We start from the raw sequence: 16,856 nt of genomic DNA, 5'->3' as shown, positions 1-16,856 counted from the left end.
ACACCAATAATAAAACAATTTTTATATCGTACGTTATTAATGATCATTTATGTCCTTATTCTACTTAAGATAGCAATTTCTCCATATGCACTTGAATCCATCGATGGTTCTTGATACGATTTTACGTTGTAAATAGTTTGGTAGATGGGGCTGAAGGTAAACCGATGAATTTTGGTAACCCTAAACGGAAAAATTTACTGTCGATGCAGCAAAAAATCATTAATAATGGTATTAAAATGTTAAATAAAATAGCACAATTTGGTATTGACGTTTAGTTTTCTCTACTCTATTTCCACTTTATTTAACATTTTAATACCATTATTATTAGTGATGGTTCATGCTCTCTTTCTGCTTCGACAATAATTTTTCTCCAGAGCTTCAGTTCTATGAGTAAAAACTCAATCTATTGAACAAATATTGCTGTCGAAGCATTATACAATGAGGGCTTGATTAATTCTTTACAATAATATATTATTAATAATAAAAATAATAACACACAGTACTAAAATGTTAAGTAACAGCAAAATTTGGTGTTGATGGTGAGTTTGCTGCTGTAGAATGTATATATTGTTTCAATAAAAAATTAAGCACAAAAACTATTTTTATTATTGCTATTCTCAATCCAAAATATTTATTTTTGTGTTTGATCCGGTTATTTATTGGAAATCCTGTAGTTTAAAGATGGCACTAACGGAAGTCTTTGGTTTGCCTTTTCATAAAGCCATACATACGAAGTATCTTAGTTGTAATTTTAACAATACACCTATGACCCTAAGACACAAATTTGCTGAGAATTAGAGATGTACCGACTATAGTCGGCCGACTGTTCGGCTTTGCTAAAACCGGTTTATAAATGCAATAGACAGTGTGTTTTTTTTATTTCTCTGACTACCTTAACAATTTGTTTTATTTTAATAAAAGGAATAACTAAAGTTCCTTTGTTTTCCAAAAAATGTGTTAAATTTGTTTGGATTTTAACATTTAATTTTTTTGTAGTAACTCAGTACAAAAATAAAGAATAACACAAGTTAGGGCAGTTTATACAATACTTTAACCAATTTTAACCACTTTTTTGGAAAATTTTTGGAAATTTTGAATTCACTTTGCGTGTTTATTGGACCAGATATCGTGAGGGCGTAACTAGCGGAAGATTATCTACAATTTGACACCAATTTTCGGTCGATTAAACCAATTTTAACCGGTTTTAGCAAAGCCGAACAGTCGGCCAACTATAGTCGGTACATCTCTACTGAGAATGAAACCGTTTGTCATTTTGTGAGATGATACGAGTTGAATCTCTTATAGAAAATACTTTACTAAATATTTTTAAATCATCCGCTAACAATAAATAAATGCAAGATAAAAAATTGTGTTTAATTTATTGATACAAAACGAAAATATAGGACCAAATAACTAACCCACATGAAACGACAAAAAAATCAGGAAACATTAGAACTTTGACTTTCTGTTTCCAAAAGTGTTTATTGAAAGCCCTTAATAGACTACTCAGGATTATAATAGAGATGAATTACAACACTTGTCTGTTAAAGTATGTTAATACACATCTGTTCATAGAACCTTTGTTGCTTTCCGGCAAGTAATCGGAGAAAAGGTTAATTAACTGTAACTTATCATTACCATCATAATTTTAAAAGGTTTATTGAGGGATTTCAAAAAACACTTTAGAAACAGAAGTCAATATTTACTAATTCCTGATCTCTACTTGAAGAAAAAAGTAGGGAAGAGAGCTTCTGTAATTACTGACTCTAGAATTTTACATCAAGAGGGAATTATGCAGGTCGGTCTATAAATAGGAATATTACACTTATTTCCAGATTTAAATAGGGATAAAACATACGAGATTTAGAATAAACCCTAAAAAGAAGGGTACTGTACATATTGAAAAAAAATTGGTCGACAGTTATTTCGACAGAACTTCCCTCGCCCCTGGAGAAATGATAGTGACATGATTTAGTCATTGTTCAGTTTTGTTTGTTTTTTTTTTATATATATATATATATATATAATAGTACCTCCAACAAATCCTGCTGTTTTGAAAAAATTTCATTTTGCAAAATTTTGCTTTTTTGTGATTACCTCTGTGGAGTAAAAATAACATGGAAAATAATAGTCACAGTATAAGAGAAAAAAATAGTTGGCGACCCCAGGTCTCACAAATCTACAAATCCCGCTTCTTTAAAATATTATAAAATTTGATTTTGCTATTTTCAAGATGGACCATAATGAAAATAAACAGAATTTACAGCGGGTGGTTAATAGGGGTGGGACAAGTTAAATATCCTTAAAGTAATAAACACTGAGTTTTTTTCCTAAAAACACTCATAAATTTGAAGAATTCGGCAAAGTTGTAGGAAGATGGACAAATGGGTTTTTGCAATTTCAAAGTTAAATTATAAAATATTGTTATAAAATTTTGATTTTATTTTCCAAAAAATCTGGATGCCAAGGGCAAAACCTCAACACAGATTCATAAACCACACATGCAGGAGCATGTTATTTTATAAAAATTTAGAGAACGTTTATTCGGCAGAATTGTAAAATGTCATTAATTTGGGGAATAAACGAGTATATTTTGATTAACGATTTATCATGCTTCCTGTAGTCTTATTACGTTTGCAAGACTTCAGAGCATTCGAGTTTACATTTTCAAAGTTAAATTGTAAAATACAGTTCACTGAATTTTTCCCCAAAAATCCGGATGTCTAGGATAAAACTCAACACGGATTCTTAAATAAAAAATCGCTCATGCATCCATTTATTAGGCAAAAATAGGCACATATAAAATTTGACAACAATCGGTCTAGTAGTTTCGGATATTATGTCTAATAACAATCCGGACAGGCGGCAGACAGACAGCCAGACCGAAATGGGAGAAATATTTGTATGTGTTTTAAGAACTTCTAAATACATTTTATTTACACTGCAGTTCTAATAAAATTTGAACTCAAAATGCAAGTCTTTAGTTTATCTGCAGTATTTAAGAAAAATCAAAAAAAACTTGACTACAAAATGACAGGATCATATAAGTGTAAATAAAATATATACATTTTAATTTGGTGTTTGTTTAAATTATGGTGTTGACAGGGCTCACCCGTGAACTCGTGTGATTTTGGGTCACCCCTCTACTGGAGGGCTAGAACAATATCTGGTTCTTTCGTTTATATATATAGAAGGATGTACGAAGTGTTGATTTTATATTTCATCGATTCGAGCACTTATATGTCGAGTTGTGATTATTATCGCCAACTATTAAGTACTTCGCTCCATTGATTCATCATAAATCTGTTAAAAATCGCCTGATGCTCGTACGCTCGACGAGTAGAGCGAGTAGCCGATAGTAAGCACATGGTGATCTGTGCATTTGGCAACTTCCGCTTCCGCGACATGAATGATCTCCGCCAAATATTACAATATCAACTTAAATTATGTAAAGGGCAATCTGCCCAAGTGCACTTTGAGTCGAGGGCACTATGATGGTAACCAAGGTTACAAAACCTTCACGACTGCGTCCGCCGAAGGCCCTCTAAGGGCGGAGTTACAGACCCCAACGCAATCGTTAATTCATAGATGCACGGAGCGTCCCCGTGGTGCGCCTCCACGGCCGCCTCTCCGCCGAACGGCAAGAAAGCGAGGAGTTTCTTCGTGAAAATGGCGTTTGAGCTTTGCCGGGAGGAATCGATAAAGCTCCAAATCGGTGCATAGGACATCGCGCTCGGCGGCCGCCACACGTCGTGGTCTACGCGAGATGTCACCCCTAGCTTACCTGCGGGAGGTTGGCGGCGATCTGCCTCTGGAGCGAGTCGCGCTCCTTCTCCACGTCCGCCAACTTCATCTCCGTTTCACCCAGCCGCTCCTGGGTCTCCCTCAGGCTGTCCATCAGCTTGTCCCGCTCGTCCAGCATCGACACCATGAGCTGCTCGAAGTTGGCATCCTCGCCGGAGAACTGCGAGCTCCTCTGGCTGATGCTGTCCTCCGAGATGGTCGGCATCACATCGCACATCATGTTCCACATGCTGCCTATTTACAATTCGCGCACTGCCCCAGGAATACAATATCTACAATTACATGTATCGGTTCTAACCCCTTAACGTCCCCACATTTGTTTTAACTAAACCGCCCGCAGAGACCGCTTAACCCCCGCCTGCACATTGTCACATGGGCGATTTTTCCAACAGTTAACATTATCGAAACGTATTCACTATGACACACCTACAAATTCCATCCCTCACGTCCTAGCTACATACACAAACTTGGGATCTGACAGCCATTTTAAAACCAATGTCAAATAAGCCCTATCAAAATCGGTAAAGCAGATTCCTGCACATCGACACGAACGTAACCGGCGCGGGGCAGATGGCGCTTACGGATAGCACCCTCCCATAGTCACTTCTTCTACGCAACATTAACAATTCATCCAAATAGCGTTTTTAACGTTTTATAAACCGTAAAAATCTTCCTAAAATACAACTGCCCGTTAATCTAACCTCAAAGTTATGACAGGAGCGTCGGCTGACAACTGACAGACTTTGACAACTTCAGTCCATCATGGCTGGTGATAGCGATGGTCTCGTTGGTCATTATTTAAGTAATTTTTCTATTCCAGTTTTATCATGTACTTCATCCACAATTTGACAATAATTCAAGCAAAACTCACACCATGTCCAAACATAGAAAATCCGGAAAGAAACACTCCTCAAACAGCCTAGCAGGTAAATGTTTACAACTTTGCGCAATGTGTCATGTTTCGCGTTTCTTGCAAAAATTCGCAATTTAGAAGAGTTGCTCGTATAATGACTGGTTGCTGTTATCTTGATTTATTGTTTGAATTCTTTTCGTTACTGTGGAATGTTACGATATTTGCAATTACCTGTTTTTCCTGTAATTGTAGATAAGCGATTGTTGGGATCAAGGTCGAGAGGCCCATTATCGTCACATGAATGGGCTTTCAGTAATTGATTTCTTATTTTTTGAGTGTATCAATTAAATGCTGTGTAGGTAATTTTTTTCTAAATACGTGTGTTGTATGGAAGACATGTTGATAATTTTTTTTATAACTACTGATGATTTTAGATTGTTTAACAAACCATTTAATGGATTTTCTGTTTATGAAAATAAATTTGAATAAATTATAGTATAAATCTAAATTAAGAGAAACTGGGTGAGTATTACACTGCAGAATATACTAACTTAATTTTTTCAGTTTTTACTTCTGTCATTGGAAAAAAATGTTTTGGGGCTAGAAAAATTCAGCATATATTTATTCAACAAACGTCGTGTTTAAAAATAGAGGGTTATGCTTACTTTAAACCAAGCAAATACCTATATTTCATACTGAAGTTTTATATTTTCTTGGGGGAATAGCATTCTGTAAAGTGTGAGCTGTTGCATTTGGCAAAAAACACGTCAATTTTTTTAATTTCATACAATTTTTTTATCTCAGCAGATTCATAATATTGGCATCCAAACAACTACTAACATGAAGACTAAATGATATGACAAAGAATGTACAAAATAAATAAATTTGCCAACAATTTAGGGTTTCACCAAAAATTAAAAAAACTTATTTTCTCAAAAGGAATATCTTATAGCAAAATTTACTAAAGGTCAATCAAAAAAATCCCAAACAATTTTAACTATAGAAATGTGGTTGAAGCAAGCAGTATTTGTTATAAAAAGCGTCAGTCAGAAAACAATATTTGACGCATTTTTTTTTAAACAATTTACAAGCCTAAAGTGGAAAGTATTGTAATCAGTTTTATAAATTTCTCAAGTAGATTGTACTTATCTCGTTAATTCTTAGTGTGTAATTTGTTCTTACACAAGTCTGAAATTAATTTTAATGGATTAATTGAAGTTTCCTGGTTTAGCAACAACATATCATATTTCTGTGAATATAATAATGAAATATACAGCAAAACTAACCTGAACGTTGCAATGTTTTCTTCAAGCTGTAATAACAACAGCACAAGTGTACATAACTTTGCAAAACTGTTAATGTTGACAGAAACATGGCCAATAGATAACAATTAATATTACATAAATGATCTGTGTTTGATAAAATAAGCATGGTACATATTGTATTATATTAAGTGTTGTTATTAATAAAAGTTATTTTACTTATAGCAAGTTATTAATAATTCCAGTAACAACCACACTATAAAAACAATTTCAATAATCATATAAAAATACATAGTAAATTTAAAATATCTACATAAGTGTGTCAACCAAGAAAAATTCACTGTTTAGATGTAATAAACAAGAAATTAAATTTATGGATGTTCATTCCTACATAGTAGGTATTTGTGCTAATCCGTTGTAAATGGAAGTAGCTAAAAGCTTTATTCTTTTCCGCTTGATATCAAGTTGTTCTTATGACTTGAACCGTGCAAATAAGTAAAAAAAAAGTTTGTGCATACACTCACATTGATTCTCTTCAATGAAAGTACGAATAGGTATACTTACACATAATAGATGTTTGTCTCAAAATAAAAGTTCTGCAGTAAAGATTTGTTACTTCAAACACACAATTTATATTCCAATAATTTAGTAGCATTACATGCGTCCCGTTCAAAGAAGATGAAAGAAATAACACCAAGTATGAGACTAAAGTGATTAGAACTATTGTTAGGTACTTTTAAGAAGTGTGTCAAATTGCCTCTGCCCGGGATTGGAAAGGGAGGAACTTAACCTGTGTGCTAAGCAATGATAGTAATATCTTTAACATATGTCGAATGCAAAAAGAATGCAGCCTAATGACAAGTATCGGTTATTCAATTGAAAAAGTCGTCAAGTCGGCCTTGATTTATTGTGAAAATTGTGAAGCATATCCATAGAATATTAAACCTAAAATTTGATCGATGACAGTTGACAACACGAAAATGTCAATTGAACACATCAGTGTGGATTAATAAAACACATACATTTTTCGCTGTTTTCTTCTGCCAAACGCAGCGTCATCTTGATAACTTTTTCAATTGAACGTTATACGTCTATGTTTCTACATATTTAAAAAATTGTCTTAATGCCACACATCCAAAATCCTGTCACATTGTATAACACAAATCTAAAGTTTTACAGTTGACATCTGAACTGATGAATACCTGCTGAATTACCTGATAAATATTGTAACTCAAACGAATGTATCGTGATACATACATATCATAATTCTAGCACAAAGTTGTAAATAGACAGTAAACAGAATAGTCTGCTTTATACTGAAATAATTAGTTTTAGGTGACTTTTGAAATTACCATTAAAACTATCTGACTGTAATCTTAGCATCCTGCAGTAGTAGTATTTGTGTACAACATATATGTTGATGTAAAACCTTTTTATTCTCTACTGCCCAATGTTGAATACATAAATTTTAGAAAAGTTCATTTAAAAATTGTCAAGTTTGAAGTCAAAGTTTTATTTCTAGCTGAATTTGTATACTGTGACATATATTTTTTTTCCTTTTTTATAAAATTGTTAGTCGTATTTTAGTTCTGGTCCTTAATTAAAAAAAAATCAAAACTTTTTATAAAATCATTCTTCCTGAATAATTTTTGAACAACTTCCAGTTAGGGATGCCATTTCTAGTTTTATGTAGTGTAAAACATAGACCGTGAAGTAAATCCACTGATTGTGTTTGTACATACAAAAATATCGTTTACTTAACTTTTATAACTGCTTCTGTTAGTATACATACATGTTTATCATGTTGACCACATGGTAATTTGCCGCTCCCTGCCGATGTAAGTCAAAGTTTCCTAATAATGAATTATATCTTCCAAATCCGTTAACTGTCATTTTTTGTAATATTCATTTCTGTCGTCTGCTTCCTGTTTTTATTAGCGTCGCGAATTCGTTGTTTGAACTTAATTTACAATGATTTTTCTGCTTGGCTGATTTCGCATTTGCATTTTTCTCACCCGCGTTGAAAAACGGCTGTAGTAAGACATGATTTGTTCGTTGGAGTTTATAAAATTCAGTAAATTAATCTATGTCTTTTTATACAGCCGGCCAATCTTTACTTCACGATCGTAAGCTAAGGAAGTAGTGTCATAAGCTTCATCCGGCGAACGGCTACTTCCGTGTTCTCTAAACGAAATTTTATATGTGAGGAATATCGTGTGTTTAGATGGTGAAACACCACTTAAAAATGTTGCATGGTAATTGCCATCTAATTTTATAAAATAACATACTCCTGTACTTGTGTAAACGTACCCGTAAAACTAACTAAATACAAATCAAGTTAAAACTTTTCATTTAGCGGGAATGGTGAACAAATGCACACCGTTAGAAATGGTAAATGTTAATGATGTGAATGACAAGTTAGCATAAGATCTCGCTAAATCATTAAGCCAACTGTCTTTATTCAGACTGAGGTTAAGTAACTTATCCCGGAAATGGTTAAAGTGAAAAAAATTATTACAGTTGACTTCTAAAGACCCCAAATGAAAACATATTTACAATTTTTTTTGTTCACTTATCCGGTAACGTAAATTCGAAAAATTTTCGATTTTGCAGCAGTCTTCTTTTTTAGATAGATTTAAAGTAAGAACATTCTTAGAGTAGATTGATGAACTTGTTTGTATTTATTTAAAACTTTTTATTTTGATTCTTAATAAAACTTGAGTAAATTACAATATTTGATTAGTGAGAAATATTTGCAGTGCTGTACTAAAGGATGTTTTACAAGTTGAAGGTTCTGTTTTATTGTTTAGCTAAAGTTTTATTGATAAAGTAATATTAAAGTTACAGCGTACCCGTGTAAACAAATTTCGCTGTTTTTTTACACAGCAATGTATTATTGGTTTTCTAACTGATTTAATTTTGTACAACTATTTTTAATTTTAAGCAGTTGCTAAAGCCAGAAAGTATTTGAATTCACAACGCGCTACGATATAACAATGTTTTTCAAAAAATTTCATAATAACGAAACGCTACATCCTCAGAAATTGAATGGCATATTGTAAATTAAGATGGGGAAAAAAGCAATAATTATTTTCCTGGGCTCTAATTCACTAAAGATTCGCTAGTAACTTGGCAATTTGTTAACGGCGCGCACAAATTGTGTTTAATATAAAAATGGTAATGTTATGTTTATATCAATTAAGGAGGTCGTACATTTCTGATAGTAAGGGTTCATGAAGTTATGTTTTGTATATGTGAAAAAAAAGTTAATATTTTTTAGTGCAGAAATGACAACAATTTCACAAAAATTTTTAATAAATGTACAAAAATGTTTTTGTTAATACATAAAAGATGCATATACAAAATAAATTTCTAATGTTTCGTTAATATTGTGTATTTCTTCAAAGTTAGTTTTTCGTATTTTTTCTAAATACACCTTACGTGATAGCAAAACATGAAGTACATATTCGTAATTAGGAATGCAACGAATATGCAAAACAGTCGTTAAAACAAAAACAGGTTTTAAGATTTAAATTTATAGGCCTGCGTTATTAAGAAAATTAGGAACTAAGTATTACAGTATTTCCCAAATTTTTATCTGATACTATCGCCGCCTGAGAAGTTGTTTGATCTACAGACCAGAGCGTACTCAAGCCAATATCGCCTCTAAGTGATTTATCTATAAGCCGACTTTCGTTAGAGCTGATCTGATACACATCCACTACGAAGAACTAACCCGTTTCGTCCATCTGGTCGGACTTTACAACGAATAAGTGAACAAAGTTCTTGAACATCGTGTTCTCTAATGAGAAAATTTACATTTCAAATTATATTATCAAATTACGTGTTGAGTTTTTACCTTGGATGTCAAAATTTTTGGAGAAAAAAATCAACATTTTCCGATTTATAGTTATTGGAAGCATGTTAAATCATTAGTCAAAATTTATCGGTTCATGCCCACCAGGAATTGATCATCTTACAATTTTGTCGAATAAATGTTATTTAAATCTTAAAAAGTAGCATAGTCTTGAACTTGTGGTTTATAAATACGCTATTGAGACTTTTCGGTTTTTCGATTTCTCTATTTTTCAACTTTAGATGTTTTTCCATATGATACGATTTCTCAATTGTGTCCTCTTCAATTTTACCATTTTTAAGTATTTCAATTTTTCAAATTTTGACGTTTCTAAATTTTTAGTTTTTCGATTTCTGAGGTAATCTTTTTTTGATTTTTCAATTTTTCTATTTTTTAAGCTTACGATTTTTCGACTTTGCTTTTTTAGTTTTTCGATTTCTCAATTTTCCAATTTTTTAATTTCTCAATTTTTTGGATATTTTTGTCAGTTTTGGGATTTTTCAATTTTTCGATTTTTGGATTTTCAATTTTTCGTTAACCTCTAGAGTTTCCAATTTTTAAAAATCCTAAATTTTTAAATTTTCGATTTTCCAATTTTTCTTTTTTAAAATTTTTAGATTTTTCAATTTTTTGATTTCTCGATTCATCAATTTTTCAATTTTTAACTTTTCTTCTCGGTTTTCGGATTTTTTGAGTTTTACTTTTGGGCTTTCCAATTTTTCGATGTTTCGATTTTTCAGTTATCCGATTTTTAAAATTTTCAAGTTTTTAAATGCTGTGGTTTCGATTTCTCGATTTGTCCATTTTTCGGTTTTCCAATTTTTAAACTTTAGATTTTCGAATTTTTGATTTTGTGATGTTTCGATTTCTCGATTTTGTAATTTTTAAATTCTTCAATATTTCCATGTTTCAATTTCTCAAATTTTGACGTTGCTAAATTTTCAGTTTTCCAATTAATTTATTTTTAACTTTCCCATTTCTCGACTTCTCAAAGTTTCGATTTCTCAGTTCTTCAATTCTTCGATTTTTCGACTTTGCTTTTTTGGTTTTTCGATTTCTCAATTATCCAATTTTTTAATTTCTCAATTTTTGGATATTTCTTTCAGTTTTGGGAGTTTTCAATATTTCGATTTTTCGACTACTGGATTTTTCGATTTGGATTTTCAGTTGCTCGTTTTTTAAACTTCAGATTTTTCAATTTTTCGACAGTTTTATATTTCGATTTCTCAATTTTTCAGTCGAAAAGTTCTAAAAACGAAAAATTGAAGATCCAAAAAGTAAAAAGTCAAAAAATGGAAAAATCTAGAACTTAAAAAATCAAAAGTGGGAATACTAAAAAATCCCAAAACTGAAATATCCAAAAAATGACAGATAGAAGAAAAATTGAAGAATCGAAAAACTGAAAAATCACAAAATTGAACGAAATATTCAAAAACTGGGAAATTAAAAAATTGAAAAATTGAGAAATTAAAAAGTCAAAGAGCAAAGTCCAAAAATCACAAGCTTCCAAAATTTAAAAAATTGAAAAATCAAAAACTTGTAAAATCGAAGCTTCGGGAAGCCGAGAAATGGGAAAATAAAAAATAGATTAGATGAGAAATCGGAAAACTGAAAATTCAGAAAAGACAAAATTTGAAAAATTAAAAAATACTGAAGAACTGAAAAATCGAAAAATCTAAAAATCTGAAATTTAAAACATTGAAAAATTAAAATTTCGTAAAATTGAAAGATGGAGAAATCTAAACATCAAAAATCAAAAAAATAAAAATTCGAAAATTTAAAAATCGGCAAACTGAAAAATCAACAAATCGAGAAATTGAAACATGGAAAAATTCAAAAGACATCGACACAACAAAAATTCAGACAATAGGAAAATTAAATAACCACCAAAATTGTGACTAAGAATTTGTAAAAATTAATACAAAATAGAACACAGAATGCTTCTAAAACATAAAAATAACTGCACTTTCCCGAAAATATCTATTGCATGATTGTTCCACTAGTACTGCAAATTTAGGACGTTTTGTTAATCAAACACAATTAAAGAATTAATTCTTAGTGAAACAAAAAAATTGGTTGCATGTCAAAATCGAGTGAAACATATGAGATGTGATATTATGTTTGTAATTAAAAGCATCTAAATAATAACCATTTCCCGCAGAAATTCTGAACGCTTAGAGTCGACATTGGCCTGAGTGAACTCCGGTCTGCGGATCAAACAAGTTCTCAGGCGACGACTTTTCTCCTAGTTGAATGGCCCTTGGAACTCTGTGCATCTTCATTTTTGATCTTCGACATACGTATCTCGGATAGGTGGTGTTGTTCTTGTATTCGTGGATAAAGCAGATGTTCTGATTCACTACTTTAAGAAGTGTGGCTTTTAAATTAAAATACCATTTTGGTGACTTTCTTCAGCCTTGCAATTGATTAAGCATGTACGTATTGTACGTGTTGAAATTCCGTCGGCAATTTATAAATAATTATTGAATTAAACTTCCAAAATAAAATTCGTGTACTAGCTAGTAAACTTCCTATAGACCGAAATACGTATACTAGTAGTAGTTTCAACAAATATATTCAAATCTCAAGTAAAATTTTATGGACTAATTTTAAAGGAAATTGCCTTGTAGCCCCCATTTGCTAATAATCAAACAAAAATTATTACTTAGGGGAATGGGAGTCAAATCTTAATTGGTAAACAAAATTTTCAACAATTATAGTATATACTTTTGCCATCATTTTTATGTGCCTAACGTGATTTTATTTGTAAAAGTCCAAAAAGAAATTGGTGATCCTGATTTTTAAAGTTGGCTCGATCTTATAGAATCGCACAAGATGAACTGAATATTCTACGTTCTAGAACTTAAATATGAGCCATAAAAAAGTAAATTTATTTTGGAAACCGAATTTTATTGGCTCTTCATTTCAAGAAAGAAAGATTGATTGAGTGCAATGACTCTTGAACTAAATTTGACGTTGTTTGTATTATTATTAAGTAATCTACAATTTTTCTATCAAACTTCAACAGTTTTCTTTTTATTACAGATGTAACAATCAACGATTTCGCCAACTCTTCAGTATGCAAATACCGTACAAGAAAATCAACCACTAACGTCAATAAAGTACTGAAACAGCTAGAAGACGATAAAAACTGGGATGAAAAAACGGAAGATTTCGATGGGAATTTCGTCGAGAAAGAGAACGAAGACGGGACCATATCATACGTCATCCAAAAATCAGAACCACGAAGAAGAAGAAAGACAGTGTCCAGTAGTGAAGACCGCAAACCTGACGATACCGGAAATGAATATCCCATAGATATTTGGTTTCTGATTTCTGAATATATCCGACCTGAAGATGTCGGTCGATTTGCAGGAATCTGCAAAGCTTCATATGAGGTTGTTTCAACAGCGAAATTCTGGTTTTCCATGTACAAACGGCACTACAAGAGCGTACCAAATCTGCCCGAACGTCTCCACCCCGAATGCCTCTTCAGGAAATACGGTATTCGCACGTCGGTTATAAGGGCTCTAAATTACATGTACATACCCTTCATTTCGCGCTTGAAGTCCATGGAAAGACTAGAACAGCATCCAGATATTCTAAAGAAAACGCGGTGCGTCCTGATGTGGCACAAAAAAACCGATACTCAGTGCCTGTACTATTTCAAGATGAAGATAAATGTCCAGTCGCCGCATCGCAGAAGCCAGAAAGAGACTTATCAACCGGACCTTCTGGAGATGCTTGACGACGTTTTTGCCAATCAGGACGAAAGTTGCAGAATCCTGCAAGTCACATGCAAACACCTCATTCCCATAGCCCCGGTGTTGGGCCTTACACTGACATCTGCCCAACTCAACTTATCCGCGGAGTTGAGATCCTATAAGCTACAGTTGTGGTTTGGGTCCGAGATTCAAAGCTGCAATCCCTCAACAGGTGGCAACGGCAACACTCTCATCATCCTGGAACCTGTGATCAATGTTAAAGTGCTAGACTGGTGGCACCCTCTTTATCCCCACAGTTATAATATGGAATATTTGTGCAACCAAGAGTAGAACAGAACCATGTTCACATGGATGATCAAAGCTAACTCCGTTTCATGCCCCCGTTCCAATAGATGTGTGTTTAGGCGGTAAAAAATTACAGTTTTTACATAAACACAGGATTTCAACTTTGTTCGTGTTGGGACGATTTCAGTTTCAATGGCTTAAGTGTATTTATTTTTACAAATAAATTTTTTCAGTTGATTGATGGATTTTTTATTGAGAAGAACAAAGCCCTTTTAACGCTCATGGCACCCAAATGACTATCACGAAATGAATTATTGGTAATAAATTGACCCCAACAGTGCAATTAGTCAATGAATAACTCGCAAATGCGCTGCAAAACGTTTCTGCTTAGTCGCTCTTTAATTACAGGTTATTCCAAAAGTTCGCCGATTAAAATTTTGATCATTCTAAGCTGGTATAGATTCACAAACTATAAATATTGTTCACAGCAGAGCCGTGTCAGTTATGTTATAATATTTACACTTTAAACATGATCATGCTATGGAATAGCTAGATGTTTACCGTAGAATCTGTAGAATATTTAAATACCCTTTTTAATTTAACTTCATGATTGTAATTTTTGTACAAATCAATTTCTGGTTCACCTACAAATATCTAAGATTTTTGGTAACAATTGTTAAGAGCTTTATACTTATGTCTGTACAGAACCTTTTATGTATAGTTTAGAATGTAGTGAAGAAATTGAAGTAGTTATATCATATTGTGCTATAAAATTAGTCATACTTTATTGGGTTTTACTTCCCGAATATAAAGTTTTGTAAAAGGGTCCGTTTGACGAGTGGCTGATTTCATGTTCAAGTGAGTCTTCATTGTCCGTTTATCTCTCATCTGTTGGATATTTTATTGCACAAATGATCTCAGAAATTAATCAAAACTTGTTTGTTCATCTCCACCATGGAGGTAGAATAAGGGTCATATTAGGTATAGTAGGTCATATTACCTCCATGTCTCCACCAACAAATTTGTGACGTCATCTCAAAGGTTTGCTGAATCAATGCTATCTAAAATGCTCAAAATAATAGGTATGTGTCTATACCTCTATGGTTTATTCATCTAGCTTTAGTTTTAACACTGCACATTTAGTTTCTGGAAAAAATTTTCATTGCTCAGCCGTCAAACCTTCAAATTCGCCACGGAAATTCTCATTTTTGGTCCTAATAAAACAATGTACAATTTATGATCATTAAATCAAAAACAGTTTATTTCATTTTATTTTTAGTTTAACAGCTAATAGGGGTTATCATAAGTATTAAAAATAAAATTCAAGGAATCAAACTTTTGGTTTGTGTACGAAACTAAAATATAGTTTCATTGGCTGTACCTAACTAGTGAGAACTTCTGTATAAACAAGAACTTTAGACCAATTTTATTTCAGTTATTATTCCCTTACCTACTATGCTAAAGTACCTACTTATCAAAATATTTATTCATCTTTTTTTAAAGTCTAAGCTACTGCAGTAAACATCAAATTTTATTTGTTCGTTATTTGCAGAAACGGAAGTGCTCGACAGTTAAAATTTTACTTTTCTTCCCCCTGTGTCGATAAAGTGAGCATCATAAAAAAATTTAAAAAAATGCAGTTGTTTGCATCTAATTTTCCGCCTCTTGGAAATAAATTCTGCATCGACATTACCTAGACCTCAAAGTGGATTTTTAAAAAAGTTTCATTTAATGTTGTGTGGTGACAATGATGAGTGATGACGTCCAGTTTTGTAGTTAAATTGTTAATTAATTACTACCCCTCAAGCGGTCACATCCACATTTTTGCTGTCAAATAATGATACCATATATACAGTATACAGGATGTTTATCACCATTGGAAAGTTAAAGTTTTTAAAACGATTCCGTACTACGTAACCTAGCTAGGTAGTTTTAGGTAAACAGATTTCCTTCAGAGTAAAGTACGTGGTTTTAAAATGCATGCTATTTTGTGGATGAATTTCATTTAATTTGAAATTACAGCCGGCGAGCGTTGGAACTACTTTTTGGAAAATTACATATAGCTGCTAGTGATTTTTCCAAAAAAAAATGTTCCCTAAGTTTTTACTAGTATGAGTATGTATAATTTGTTTCTCGTACTAGTAGTAATTTCGAAATAATTGGATTAGCGAAATTAAAAAGCCTGTATAAATTGATTTTGTTTTGTTAAAGTGACGTTGTATTAATATAAAACGTGGTAATTAATTATACACAAACTCTGCAGTTCTGGTTTAATCGATTAATTTATGTCTTCAGTATTAATTAAATCAAGACATAATGTTAGTTTTAACTTCAACTATCAAAATAAGCAAGTGTATTTTTTACATGAAGTAGATTTTTTAACAAACTGTTTTACCTTCATTCAAACTGTTAAAAAGTGCAGTAAATGTCCACGGATTTAGTCCTAACCTAGTAAATTAATTTAATCTTTAACATCCTCACTGAACGTAAGACACGAAAAGCAATTATCCAATAAACACAAGACAAACAGCAACAAAACCTTTCGACATTCGCTTTCCATATGGTTGCTCAAAACCATAATAATTCGTTTATAATGCGTGAGTTATCGATGAATATTTTTGTGAAAGTACATATTTAGTTTTTAGGAATAGCGGAAATTGTACACGCAAATTATTATAAGAAATAGTATGTTACATAATGTACCATATTATTACGTGCTGAAAAAAAATCTGAATCGGTCTGAAAATAAAAGTAGGTAGTAGGTAGTTAAAAAATGGTATTCGCAGTGGAAGCTTCTTTTTAGAGAATTGTGTTGTTTACAAAATCCCTTCGGGATATAATATCCTCATTTTTTACGTTTCATTGAATAATTAAAGAGAATCGTCTTTTACAGTCAAAACTTCCAGTCAACCCTGAGGGTCTGTTTAACGAGATTAATAAAAAAGATGTTCACGGAAATCTAAAGCATAAAACATAAACTGTTCCAAGAATAAAACGTCTAAGCTTACGTACATTATTTAAGTCATGCTGATTAAACTATTTAATAAAGGATACAAGTTTTTCTGTTAATA

The 16,856-nt window shown here is 32.2% G+C and overlaps 2 protein-coding genes across 13 annotated transcripts in view; one reads left to right on the top strand and one right to left on the bottom strand.

Annotated features, from left to right (window-relative positions):
* The window catches only part of LOC135126848 (liprin-alpha-1), a 200,439-nt gene extending 196,080 nt beyond the window's left edge, over window positions 1-4,359 (bottom strand). For 7 of the 12 annotated variants that reach the window (XM_064053031.1, XM_064053033.1, XM_064053029.1 and 4 more), the window contains exon 1: window positions 3,785-4,359. In XM_064053031.1, coding sequence (XP_063909101.1) covers window positions 3,785-4,033 — 249 coding nt within the window. In that variant the 5' untranslated portion in view covers window positions 4,034-4,359. The remainder of the gene's footprint in view (window positions 1-3,784) is intronic. The other 5 variants (XM_064053035.1, XM_064053036.1, XM_064053041.1 and 2 more) reach the window with 3 other exon arrangements.
* Window positions 4,360-4,543: 184 nt separating this feature from the next.
* Window positions 4,544-14,022, top strand: LOC135126853 (transmembrane protein 183). The gene is made up of 2 exons (XM_064053046.1): window positions 4,544-4,730; window positions 12,821-14,022. The coding sequence occupies exons 1-2, from the start codon at window positions 4,679-4,681 to the stop codon at window positions 13,828-13,830; spliced, it is 1,062 nt and encodes a 353-aa protein (XP_063909116.1). The 5' UTR covers window positions 4,544-4,678; the 3' UTR covers window positions 13,831-14,022.
* Window positions 14,023-16,856: the final 2,834 nt, after the last annotated feature.

The sequence above is a fragment of the Zophobas morio genome, unplaced genomic scaffold (genome assembly GCF_036711695.1).
Source record: "Zophobas morio isolate AGI-343-1 ecotype UQ-CSIRO unplaced genomic scaffold, CSIRO_AGI_Zmor_V1 ptg000011l, whole genome shotgun sequence".
Classification (NCBI taxonomy): domain Eukaryota; kingdom Metazoa; phylum Arthropoda; class Insecta; order Coleoptera; family Tenebrionidae; genus Zophobas; species Zophobas morio.
Note: the sequence above shows the minus strand (reverse complement) of the source record. Positions and strands in the feature narration are given on the sequence as shown.